General features: G+C 37.8%; 1 protein-coding gene across 3 annotated transcripts in view; it reads right to left on the bottom strand.

Annotated features, from left to right (window-relative positions):
- LOC111471996 (pectinesterase inhibitor-like) overlaps positions 1–12,781 on the bottom strand; it is a 26,445-nt gene extending 13,664 nt beyond the window's left edge. Inside the window, exon 1 of one of the 3 annotated variants that reach the window (XM_023117691.1) lies at positions 12,704–12,781. In XM_023117691.1, coding sequence (XP_022973459.1) covers positions 12,704–12,746 — 43 coding nt within the window. In that variant the 5' untranslated portion in view covers positions 12,747–12,781. Of the gene's footprint in view, positions 1–12,385 lie in introns of all 3 variants that reach the window. The other 2 variants (XM_023117690.1, XM_023117689.1) reach the window with 2 other exon arrangements.
- Between the last annotated feature and the right edge of the window lie 1,349 nt (positions 12,782–14,130).

Raw genomic sequence — 14,130 nt, 5'->3', positions numbered from 1 at the left:
GGTCACATGTCAGTGATGTGACATGCTCCATTCGGGTTTTCTTCCTTCCGTTAGGCTTGAAAAGCTTATGATTAGAGGGAGGGTGGTTGGGACAGAAAACGTTCGGCCTTCCACTAGCCTTTTTCTTGTTTTCTTTTTTTTAATGAAATTGGGTCGGTTCATGACCTAGTTTTTGTGCCTATGAACTTGAAACCAACCCAAACGGACTCAAATCCAAAAAGATAAAAACAAACCAACCTAACAAAAAAAGTTATGAATAATAAAAATTTGAGAAGAAAAGAAAATGAAATCTAATAAGCTTTTGAAAAATTTGGGCAACCATCCCTCCACACTCATTTTGATTCAAACTGTTTCTTTAGCTCCATCTGAGGAGGCCAATAACTCCTTAACATGAAATTACATGCCGCTATGGACTCACAAACTAGAACCGGTGAACTTTAAAATTGGAGAGCACTAAGAGTTATATAGAGTGACCCTACATTAGTCAGATTATTAAAATGTGAAGGAGTCGATGTCCAAATTTATAGGATTCAAAACAGACATATTATTGATTAATGTCATTCCAAGTACAGAGGTTTGTAGGATAAAATGGAAAAGTTGAAGAAAAATGAATTAGGCACGCCCAAGAAGAAGATTGGCTATAACCAAGATGATACTACAAATATCTTCCACAGTCTTCCCGTTGNAGACGATAATATTTAATAAATAACCTAAAGAATATATAGTTCATGGATAGTGCTAATACGTCGACAAATATTTGTTTTGCCAATATTTTTTGTTGGCCTCACGAAAAGTAGTCCTTGCCATGATTGTGTGTTTTGACGTAAGGAATGTGAGTCGATAGACTCGACTTGGTTAAAATCATTGATGTGGGAATCATGCATTGAGAAGTTAGTAAGTCAACAAGCTCGACTTGGTTAAAATCATGGGATGTTGAGAAGTTAGTAATCATGGAACATTTTGGGGCAATCATGAGATAACCGAGACGCCCACAATTTTCTGCAAGTTTGTTAGAGGCAATCATGAGATAACTCAGCTGGGGATTTTGTGGGTCGGATAGAGGCAATCATGAGATAATCCAGACCATCCTCCGTTCGAGAACTTAGAAGTTTTTTGGAGTTAGCGAACTAGTACGGAAGGTTTCTTTTTAGGACTTATTCAAACCTTGACAAAGTTAACTAAGAAGGGTAAGTCTTTCTTTGGACTATGACACATGAATAGATTTTTCAAGAGCTTAAGGAGTTTCGGGTGTATGCGCTAATGCTAGCACTATTTTGTGGTTCAAGCACGGTGTACAACGATGCCTCGAGAAAAGGATTGGGGTTGCGTGTTGGTGTTAATGGAGAAGTGATTGTATATGGCTCCTAATAGCTTAAGAAATATGAGCGTAACTACCTAACCCTCGATTTGGAGTTAGCAACTGTGGTGTTCACGTTAAAAATATGGTGACGTTACTTGTATGGTGAAAAGGTACAGGTAGTAAAACCATAAGAGGCTCAAGTATCTTATTCGGGTAGAAAGAGTTGAACATGGGACAAAGGAGATAGTTGGAGTTTGTGAAGGATTATGATATAAAGATCCTTTATCACCCATGTAAAGCTAACATAGTGGTCGATATGTTGAGTAGAAAGACAACTCACTCTTCTGGTATGTCATTTTCGGTTCTCTAAATCTTTAAAAATTTCACTAGAAGGTCATAATTCAAGTCATTTTAGGATTAGTATGGGTGTAAAATAGTCAAAAGATTACCTTCCACACACCTTCACGCGCCCCATGCGTGGCTGGAAGTATGGGTGTAAAATAGTCAAAAGATTACCTTCCACACACCTTCACGCGCCCCATGCGTGGCTGGAAAGGCTTCTAGGCGTGATTTCGCTCGCAACGGGCTCACGTGCTTCACGCGCCCCATGCGTGGCTGGAAAGGCTTCTAGGCGTGATTTCGCTCGCAACGGGCTCACGTGCAAATACCGCCCCATGCGTGGCTGGAAAGGCTTCTAGGCGTGATTTCGCTCGCAACGGGCTCACGTGCAAATACCACGGCCAGTCGCTATTGGCCCTCAATTTAAGCATAATTTAACTTAAACTCCCAAAAACAATTTCACTACTTGACACGCACCCCACTCACGACACGAGTGTTCTTGGCTTCGAGTCCAGGCGACGTAAGGCATTAGTATTTTCTTATTTTTTCATGGTGTGGCATGTGTCCTCCCAAAGCACACCTTNTATTGAACCATAGTTTTCATGCGAGACGATAATATTTAATAAATAACCTAAAGAATATATAGTTCATGGATAGTGCTAATACGTCGACAAATATTTGTTTTGCCAATATTTTTTGTTGGCCTCACGAAAAGTAGTCCTTGCCATGATTGTGTGTTTTGACGTAAGGAATGTGAGTCGATAAACTCGACTTGGTTAAAATCATTGATGTGGGAATCATGCATTGAGAAGTTAGTAAGTCAACAAGCTCGACTTGGTTAAAATCATGGGATGTTGAGAAGTTAGTAATCATGGAACATTTTGGGGCAATCATGAGATAACCGAGACGCCCACAATTTTCTGCAAGTTTGTTAGAGGCAATCATGAGATAACTCAGCTGGGGATTTTGTGGGTCGGATAGAGGCAATCATGAGATAATCCAGACCATCCTCCGTTCGAGAACTTAGAAGTTTTTTGGAGTTAGCGAACTAGTACGGAAGGTTTCTTTTTAGGACTTATTCAAACCTTGACAAAGTTAACTAAGAAGGGTAAGTCTTTCTTTGGACTATGACACATGAATAGATTTTTCAAGAGCTTAAGGAGTTTCGGGTGTATGCGCTAATGCTAGCACTATTTTGTGGTTCAAGCACGGTGTACAACGATGCCTCGAGAAAAGGATTGGGGTTGCGTGTTGGTGTTAATGGAGAAGTGATTGTATATGGCTCCTAATAGCTTAAGAAATATGAGCGTAACTACCTAACCCTCGATTTGGAGTTAGCAACTGTGGTGTTCACGTTAAAAATATGGTGACGTTACTTGTATGGTGAAAAGGTACAGGTAGTAAAACCATAAGAGGCTCAAGTATCTTATTCGGGTAGAAAGCGTTGAACATGGGACAAAAAAGATAGTTGGAGTTTGTGAAGGATTATGATATAAAGATCCTTTATCACCCATGTAAAGCTAACATAGTGGTCGATATGTTGAGTAGAAAGACAACTCACTCTTCTGGTATGTCATTTTCGGTTCTCTAAATCTTTAAAAATTTCACTAGAAGGTCATAATTCAAGTCATTTTAGGATCAGTATGGGTGTAAAATAGTCAAAAGATTACCTTCCACACACCTTCATGCTCCCCATGCGTGGTTGGAAAGGCTTCTAGGCGTGATTTCGCTCGCAACGGGCTCACGTGCAAATACCACGGCCAGTCGCTATTGGCCCTCAATTTAAGCATAATTTAACTTAAACTCCCAAAAACAATTTCACTACTTTACACGCACCCCACTCACGACACGAGTGTTCTTGGCTTCGAGTCCAGGCGACGTAAGGCATTAGTATTTTCTTATTTTTTCATGGTGTGGCATGTGTCCTCCCAAAGCACACCTTCAAGGCTCGCAAAATGTTGCCTCATTGATTTTCCTTCAATCAACGTACGGTCGGCGCATGTCCTTCCACCTTTATGAGCGCGCTTAGATTTAATCCACCTCTCCATAATGGTACTAGAGTCATGCTCTAAACTTAGTCGTGCCAATAGATTGGTAAATCCTCAAATGTCGAATTACGGACTCCAAAAGAAAAGGAGCCGAGCCTCCTTGAAGGGTGAAGGCATAGTAAAAAATGACTAAGACTCCAAAACAAAAAGAAGTCGAGTCGAGACTCGATTAAGGGGAGGCGTACTTTGCTCTAGGAGAGGTGTTGGATGATGAAAGTAAATACAAGTCGGTTGATTGGCAGATTAATATATTTAACCGACTCCTTGAAGGGTGAAGGCATAGTAAAAAATGACTAAGACTCCAAAAGAAAAAGGAGTCAAGTCGAGACTCGATTAAGGGGAGGCGTACTTTGCTCGAGGGGAGGTGTTGGATGATGAAAGTAAATAAAGACGGTTGATTGACAGATTAATATATTTAACCGTTACTAGGCCTGACATAGTTTATTCAGTTCGTATGCTTAGTCAATTTATGCATGAACCAAGAAAACCACATTGGGAGGCAGCTCTTCCGGTTCTGAGATACATCAAGACGGTCTATTTCTGGGTTCTGCATTTTCCTCGGAAATTCAATTATTTCTTAGCAGTCTAAACTAATGTGTCCAAATCATCAGCCGAAGCCTAGTATCGAGTTTTGACAATTACTTGTTTAGAGTTAACTTGGTTAAGATACACATTCTTCAAGACTTGAATGTTCCACTGTCCGAAACAGCATTATTATATTGTGATAATCAAGCAGCATTACATACAGCAGCCAATCCAGTTTTTCACGAACGTACGAAACACATTGAAATAGATTGCCATATAGTTCGAGAAAAGTTACAAGCCGGAATCATGAAACCGTGTTATGTTTCGACTAAAATGCAATTGGCAGATGTTTTCACTAAAGATTTGGGAATGCATCAGTTTGATCTTTTGAAGGACACGTTGGGTGTGATTGACATACACTCTCCAACTTGAGGGGAATATTAAGATATGATATTTGGATAATATATTTTAATACTTAGTTATGGAACATATGTTAGATATCCATTAATATTTTTTCTTTATTGTTGGAGTTGTTAGTGGTATATTTTATCTTAGGATTTGATTAATAGTATATTTTATCTTATTTACAAAATCTAGGAGTTATATATTTTACTTGTATTAGTTGATAGCTTGTATCCTATATTTTTCTTGTATTAGTCGATAGTTTATATTGTATTTAAACGTTTGTAATCACGAAGATCATACTTTCGATCCCAATTCTATTTCTTATTCTTAACACCATGGAAACCTAATTTTTTTTGTGACAAAATTTTGTGTGTGTTCCTAAGTTATGCACATCGATAATGCCCACAAAATTCCCAACTGAGTTCACCAATTTCATCGTTGGCGTAACAGTGTGCATGATAGTTTCAATGTTGCAATTTATAGCGCTATTGAATGAGTTGCCTGCCAACACACCCTCAGTTTCCAAGGAATTCTCTGTACTTCACTTTATTCTTCACATTAATCGGCATGCTCTCGTCTTATGTGTCGTCGGTAAAAGCTTTGACGCCGGAGCCGATGATGCCCCGGGTCGCCGCTGTTCTGCCACTTACTCTTGGCATTGGGGTTGTTTCAATGGGGATTTTATCGTGTATACAGAAGGTACAGCAGAGACATAAGCGTTAGCTGTTCAGTGAAATTTATATACGTTTTACTTTTATTAATTGAACTCGTATAGTTTAAAATGTTTTTATTAAGTTATTTTTGTTGTAACGATTTGAATTATTATCGAATATCACTTATTTATGTCGAGCTACGAGCCACGTTTTGAGAAAGTAAATGTGGACGAGAAAAATCATTGAAAGCGAGTTGACAGAAAGCATTGTGAAAGTTAAGAACAATTACAATACTTGGTCTAGAGAGGTTTGATGATTACTTGGTCCCGGTATGGTACATTTTAAGGCGGTCTGAAGGAAGTAAACACAATTTCGTCGAATGGTCATACAACATAAAATGTAATAAGAAAGTAATACAACATGAAAGCAAGTAGAAAGGCTTAGGCATGTCAGGAGCATGCGGCAATGGGTAATATGTCTTGGACAAACATGACCATGAGATCCTCGCCCGCCTAATTTGTTGACGTCCTTGTCAACTAACGAAGTTCAAATGGGTCATGACAGAGTCCAGATTTTTGGCACGTTCTCAGTTTGTTTCCTCTGTAGGGAGGTTCTTCCATTTGACAAATAATTCTCGAACATTCTGTACAGACCTTCTAACTTTCCCAACTTTCTTAGCTATGATTACCTTGACTTCTTTGCTGTCTTTCTGTTTGAGGTCTATTCTAGGTTTTGCAATGATATTGCTGCTCTGGATATTGTTGAGGCAAGGCTTTAGATTGCTCACATGGATTACTGTATAGATTTTCATCCAGGTGGGCAATGTCACCCTATACGATGTAGCTCCAATTTTCTTGAGAACTTCAACCGGTCCTTCATAGTTTTAGTCAAGCCTCTAGTCTTTTGTACCGCGGAAATTGATCTATTCTAGAATCAACCTTATGAGAACCTAGTCTTCTACCTGAAGTGTGACGGGACAGTTTTTCCTTCTTCCATTTTTGAAGTTTTGGGCTCGAGGATTCTTCCCTGCATATGGGTGGTTAATGATATGGCATAGGGATGGTTGCCTTCGGCTCACAATTTCAAAGGGATTCCTCCCGATCGAGGAACTAGTTTGGAAAATAAAGAAAATTGGACCACATCTAGTGTTGCATCCAATTTGTTTTTAAATGCCTAAACGAAGTGTCGCAAATATTCTTCCAACAAACAATTGAATCGTTCTGTCTATCCATCAGTCTGGAGATGGTAACTCAATGAGATATTCGAAGTTTCCTTCAAGAACTTGAATTAATTCGTCCAAAATGTCTTGATAAATATGTTGGAAGAATAGTTGGTCAGCCAATTCGACTGAACATATCTTGGGCGTGAGTGTGAATGCGACATATTTCGAGAATCAGTCGACGATGACCTGACTTCATGTTTGCCAACCTTTGAGTGTGTGATGAAGGCTAGTGACACACTTTCCCAAGGTCTTGTCGGCACCAGCAAAGGTTCGAGGAGTTCTGAGATCTTGGCCTTTTTAACTTTGCCCCGTTGAAAAATGAAGCATTTCTTGGTGTACTATATTATGTCATCTAGCATATTTTGTCAAAAGTACCCCTTCTAATCATGTAACATAGTAAAAGTAATCAAGGTCTAAATCTATGTGCACTTAGAGAATGGAATAACTCGAGGAGTTAGTCCTAAACATCTTGAAAACGAGAGACAAGATTTAAATAGTCTAGATGCCCTTAAGAACCCAATAGGCTTCCACCATATCTAAGAATAACAAATGTAACTTTTTCAAGTTGTTAGCAATATGTATGGTGTTAATAGGGTCTCCGCTACCGTTTCCACTCCAGTACCCATACCGTCGAGTTTTTAATCCGATATTGTACTATCGAGCCAGGTATAGGTCAGTTAGAGTATTGCAATTAGGTGTCCAGAACTTTGTGAAAATAGTCAAATGTCTCTTGAACAAGACCACTTAGATGTAAAACTATTCTTGAGATGGGTGCATGGGATCATGTAGGTTAATCCAATTGTTGGCCAGCACACAAGGGTTGCTTCCCCCAAAATCTGGAAACTTTATGGTCCTTTGGGAGGGTCCGCCAACTAACCTCCCATAAATGAGGTTTAGACCAGAAGACACCTTACTGTCAAATCAAAACTTTATGAAGTAGCACCTCAATCCAAGGCGTTGGACATTCCCTGCAAGAGCATAGCAAGCTATATAAATATAAGAAACATAAAAGTTTTTTTTTACCCTAAAGATGAAATTTATCGCCCCGTAAACTCACAACACCAGAATTAGGAGACCACCTCCTTGAACCCAGAGTAAGTCCATGAGTAACTAGAGAACCACATAGAACTTTGAAGCACCTCAGATGCTCAAATAGCAGTAGAGACTAGGATTAAACTTATTAGAGCTCGGAGAAAAATCCATGGATATCTACCAGGATGAGGATGCCATAAGAGCCTATGAGTAGATTGCTTATTGAGTTTTTTTTTATACTTACCCCTTTTCTTTCTTTTTTTCGGGTGTTTGTAGGTTGGAATTGAGGTAGGGAGCATTTGAGAGTTGTTTGGTCACAAGGGGTCATTCTGAAGTGTTAGCTCATCTTCCTATTCCTATTCTTATTTTGTGTCTTTTGTATTTCCTTCCATAATTGTATTCCAATGGCAATGAGTGAGAAAGCTGAGTCACAATCTATTTTCTCTCATTAAGTTTCATGAATTAGAAAATAATAAACCTTCCAATTTATTGTCTAATATATCTAAATAGCAACTTGTTGTTCAATTAAGCTCAATATGATGAGGCTTATCCAATTCATGTCTATGATTATGATTCATTTAACTCTCAAATTAAATGGTTAGTTATTTATTGGTCTCACTTTGAACCAACTTATTAAATGTAACAGCCTCGATTCATCCCTAGCATATATTGCCTTCTTTGGACTTTCTCCTTCGGGATTCCCCTCAAGATTTTTAAAACGCGTCTGCTAGGGAGAGGTTCTCCTCCCCAATCAATATGGGATCTCGCAACTCTTCCTTCAGTCTCAATCATGGGTGTAATGGACGATCAGTCAAACATAACTCATTCACATACATGACAAAACAAAAAAATTAGTGGTTTTAATCATCTTACCTACAAAGCTACGAAGCCATTTACAAAGTCGATGAAGAAAGAATTTCAACTAATGACGTAACGGAAGCCGAGTTCAATGCTCCTCTTTCAAATTGCGTCTAACTGAGATCTATGAAAAGAGCCTTTATTGCTAGGTGATTATGCATTCAAACAAGAAAAAGAAGATAAGAGAGAAAAAAATAATTAGAGAGTTTAAAAACATAAACGAATGCATTTTTAGTTTTTTGAAAATTAGTGGTTTTAATCATCTTACCTACAAAGCTACGAAGCCATTTACAGAGTCGATGAAGAAAGAATTTCAACTAATGACGTAACCGAAGCCGAGTTCAATTCTCCTCTTTCAGATTGAGAGTTTAAAAACATAAATGAATGCATTTTTTATTTTACGAAAAACTAAAAAGATATCCACGAGCTTGAACCTCCAACCACCATGTGGTTAACAGCCACGCAATCTAACCAATTGAGCTATTCTAACTAATCTTTCGCTACATTTTGAATTTATTTATTTAAAATTTATGTTTATTCGTTTAGGATCATTAATTCACGGTCAAAAGCAACATTGGTAAGCTTCAATGAGACACCGAGATTTGAAGCGAAAGATGATGTTGGGATGACAATTGCAAAACATGGTTCGATAAGAAGAAAAATGAGTAAAGGCAAGTTCATGGTACAAGAAGTGGAAGGAAGAACAACAGCTTAGGTGGAGATGGTGATTGTTGTGGAGGTAGATTGTTCCTATCGAAAAGTTCAAGAACCGAAGAGAAGTATGGTTAAAAAATGGTTTAATTGTTTGAGGTTAAGTTGGAAAAATATTACTATAAGAATCTCTAATTTCCTCGTCCACATTGACATCGGTTGCCCCTTCGGGAGTGGTTCTTAGAGCTTCATGCTATGTGGCATAGGATTATTATGTGTATGCATACTATATATCTAGTAATCTCCAAGTATAGGGCAGAACAAATCCAGTCATATTATACATTGAATAATTTTAGCATCCATAGTGAAGTAACGAGTCGTATAGGTACAAAGTGTTGGATGAAAGTTCCACGTCGCCTAATTTAGGGAGTGATCGTGAGTTTATTATCAAGGAATACTATCTCCATTGGTTTGAGGCCTTTTGGGGAAGTCTAAAGTAAAACCATAAGAGCTTATGCTCAAAGTGGTTTATCATACCATTGTGGAGAGTCGTGTTCATTCTAACATAGTATCAGAGTCATGCCTTAAACTTAGATATGTCAATAGAATCCTCAAATGTTGAACAAAGGACTCCAAAAGAAAAAAGAGTCGAGATTCGACTAAGGGGAGGCGTACTTTGTTCGAGGGAAGGTGTTGGATAAAAGTCTCACATCGGCTAATTTAGGGAATGATCATGGGATTATAATCAAGAAATACTATCTCCATTGATTTGAGACCTTTTGGGGAAGTCCAAAGAAAAATCATGAGAGCTTGTGCTCGAAGTGGACAATATCATACCATTGTAGAGAGTTGTGTAAATCCAACACAAAGCAGGTCTCGAAGGACAAGCACCCGACACATGGCCCAAAGCCTATGTGTGTGTCAAACCAGTTTCTTGAACAAATTCTTAGGGCGAGCTACAAGCTATCTACCTTCACCTTCTTACCTCGGTTCTTGCACAAATTCTTCAAGAATGGATTAAAGCTCTTGTATTATCATATGTATGAGAATTTGGCACCTACGCATATGTATTCAAACACATTGAAGGCACTTTAAGAAATCATATGTTTGGATCTAAATGGGTTTCAAATTGTAAAACCCAATACAAATCAAGTTCTTTATGAAAGCTAAAAATTTCAATGGGAGGTTCCAAATGTTGTATAAATGCCATGACCAAAATTATGTTGGAGTTTTTGAAAGGTTAATATATATGTATTATTGAAATTGTTAACCGCTTACCGATATTTTTATTAATTTAGTTTTTTTTCTATATATATTAATTTTATCAATTTTGTTTATATTATGGTATATGATTCTTATACAAGTTCGGCCTTAGCTTAGTTGATAGAGCGGAGGATTGTAGTGGTTGAAGAATCCCAAAGCCATCCTTAAGTCGCGATTCAAATCCGGCAGGTCTAGTTTTTATATAGTGTGAATATTGATAATTAATTATAGGTCGGTAACCTTTGAATTGATTCATCGCATATCATTTGCATGTTTAAAGGTGATAATATTCCTGCCGTAGAGGGTTGGGTAGGTAGTAATTATTTTAGGTGATAGCATCACAACTTCTTTATTCAACACTTACCATTCTATTGACATTGTCCACTTTTAGCATAAAACTCTCCTAACTTTGCTTTTTGATTCCCTAGCAAGTCTCACACCAATGAAGATGGTGTTTCTTACCTCTAAACCCATGATCATCCCTTTAATTAGCCAATGTGGGACTACTCCTCCCAATAATCCTTAACATCCTCGTTCTGCTTTATATGTAAGAGGGACTATTCGAGTGTCTGAATGCTCACAAAGAGTGACTCTTTATGCCTTACACGTTAAATTTGGTGTACTAATTCGCTGAATATGAGATGACTTTAAATGAAACATCGCCAATTGAAAGCATTGAGAACCCTTACATGGAAAGCCCCTTACTTCAAAACATAATGGGAGAGATGGAAAAGTCCGTGGAACAAGGTCTTATGTATGAGACATGAATTAACCATGTATCAGTTAAGAGAACTATGACCTTCATACACAATTTCACGGCAGAGACTGAAGCAGTATATATAGCATCAATATATACGAAAGATAAAAGTAATCAATTTAGCAACCCTACGTATAATACAAATACTACCCAATTGAAAAAAAAAAAATATACATATGCAAGATAGTGAAAAATGTTGCACATGTTGGAAAAAAAAAATATTTTTCAAACTAATAAATTTTAGTGTACTTCGTATTAGAAAGTTCTCACAAAAAAATTTGTCTCACTCCACCAAAAATTAAATATCTCTCTATATTTAATTTCTTAAATAAATATCAAAATTCATTTTAAAAAAATTTACAAAAAAAAAAAAACAAAAAGTAATAAGAATGATTTTTTTTTATCAGTAACACGTTAATATAAACATGAGATGTCAAGCACGTTAAGTATAAACAGGAGCCACATGTAAAAATTCATATCAAAATCTCGACTTGTCTATCTTGTGTGGAGGTCACAATCTATAATCTTGGGACTCATGTGGTCGGATAGATGTCACTTGAGGATCACCCCTTTTTCTGTCTTGTATGGAGGTCACATCTCAGTGATGTGACATGCTCCATTCCACAATAAATGAGGGTTTTCTTCCTTCCGTTAGGCTTGAAAAGCTTATGATTAGAGGGAGGGTCGTTGGGACAGGAAACATTCGGCCTTCCACTAGCCTTTTCTGTGCCTATAAACTTAAACGGACTCGAATCCGAAAAGATAAAAACAAACCAACCTAACGAAAAAAGTTATGAATAATGAAAATTTGAGAAGAAAAGAAAATGAAATCTAATAAGCTTTTGAAAAATTTGGCAACCATCCTTCCACACTCATTTTTATTCAAACTAGTTTCTTTAGCTCCATCTGAGGAGGTCAATAACTCATTAACATGAAATTACATGCCGCTATGGACTCACGAACTAGAACCTGTGACCTTTAAAATTGGAGAGCACTAAGAGTTATATAGAGTGACCCTACATTAGTCAGATTATTAAAATGTGAAGGAGTCGATGTCCAAATTTGTAGGATTCAAAACAGACATATTATTGATTAATGGCATTCCAAGTACAGAGGTTTGTGGGATAAAATGGAAAAGTTGAAGAAAAATGAATTAGGCACGCCCAAGAAGAAGATTGGCTATAACCAAGATGATACTACAAATATCTTCCACAGTCTTCCCGTTGCCGGACAGCGCCGATGGGTCCTTCGGCGGCTGCGTGAAGTTGTCTTGACAGTCGCCGGCCTCCGTCATGGCTGCAGACGCCTTTATGTTGACGCCATTGTAGTCACCTTCCCCCAAGTCCTTCTTCCCATCCTCGATGTCGTCGGCGGCTTCGCCGTACTGTTCAGCACAGGTGGCATATCGCTCCTTAAGCTTGGGATCAGATGCCTTGGACGCCAGGGACTGGGCGAGGGCACGGGTTTGAGCAACCTTGTCGTGGGCGAGGTTGAGGGTGAAGGTGGCCAGCCGTTTTAGGTCTGTAGTGCCAGCAGATTTCAACACGTTAAAGCAAAAAGAAGGGTTTCTAGTTTTCTTGCAGATGGTGGAAAGGATGTCGTCTTGGGAAGCCGCATGCATGGGCACCATTCCATTGAAGAACAGCACTAAAAGGACAATCCTAAAGACTGCAAGAAAACTAGAAGATGCCATTTTTTATTTTGATTTTTATGTCTGTTTTGCTCAATTAATTCATCGGGAGAGTTCACATATTTATACACTCACATATATTCCTTTTAATAGCCTTCACGTTAGAATTTTAAGTAAAACCCTATTAAAAGAAAAACTAACAAAAATAGACGGAATAGGGTAAGCTTTTTTCTCTCTAAACCCAATCACAAACTTGACTTAGTTATTATGCACTTTTTTAGACAATACTCCGTGTGCCACTCTCTTGTTAACCTTTACTGACTACACATGAGAGTCATAACTTTACTCTCTTCGGAGTAAGATTATGGCTTAAACTAATAATATTTATTTTACAAAAAAAAATCAAGATTATTTATTTAATATTGAACTATAGTTTTCATGGGAGACGATAATATTTAATAAATAACCTAAAGAATATATAGTTCATGGATAGTGCTAATACGTCGACAAATATTTGTTTTGCCAATATTTTTTGTTTTGCCAATATTTTTTGTTGGCATCACGAAAAGTAGTCCTTGCCATGATTGTGTGTTTTGACGTAAGGAATGTGAGTCAATAAACTCGACTTGATTAAAATCATTGATGTGGGAATCATGCATTGAGAAGTTAGCAAGTCAACAAGCTCGACTTTGTTAAAATCATGGGATGTTGAGAAGTTAGTAATCATGGAACATTTCGGGGCAATCATGAGATAACCGAGACGCCCACAATTTTCTGTACTTCACTTTGTTTTTCGCATTATGCGGCATGCTCTCGTCTTATGTGTCGTCGGTAAAATCTTTGACGCTGGAGCCGATGATGCCCTGGGTTGCCGCTTTTCTGCCGCTTACTCTTGGCATTGGTGTTGTTTCAATGGGGATTTTATCGTGCATACAGAAGGTACAGCAGAGACGTATGTGTTAGCTGTTCAGTGAAATTTATATATGTTTTACTTTGATTAATTGAACTCAGTATAGTTTAAAATGTTTTTATTAAGTTATTTTTGTTGTAACGAGTTGAATGTCTTATTAGATAATTGTTATTATCAAATATCACTTATTTATGTCGAGCCTCGAGCCACGTTTTAAGAGAAATGGTTTTAGTAAATGTGGACGAGAAAAATCATTGAAAGCAAGTTGAAAGAAAGCATTGTGAAAGTTAAGAACAATTACAATACTTGGTCTAGAGAGGTTTGATGATTACTTGGTCCCGGTATGGTACATTTTAAGGCGCTCTGAAAGAAGTAAACATGATTTCGTCGAATGGTCATACAACATAAAATGTAATAAGAAAGTAATACAACATGAAAGCAAGTAGAAAGGCTTTGGCATGTCAGGAGCATGCGGCAATGGGTAATATGTCTTGGACAAACATGACCATGAGATCCTCGCCCGCCTAATTGGTTGAC

Source organism: Cucurbita maxima, unplaced genomic scaffold (assembly GCF_002738345.1).
Source record: "Cucurbita maxima cultivar Rimu unplaced genomic scaffold, Cmax_1.0 Cma_Scf00061, whole genome shotgun sequence".
Taxonomy (NCBI): Eukaryota; Viridiplantae; Streptophyta; class Magnoliopsida; order Cucurbitales; family Cucurbitaceae; genus Cucurbita; species Cucurbita maxima.
This window is presented reverse-complemented; position numbering and strand designations above follow the sequence as displayed.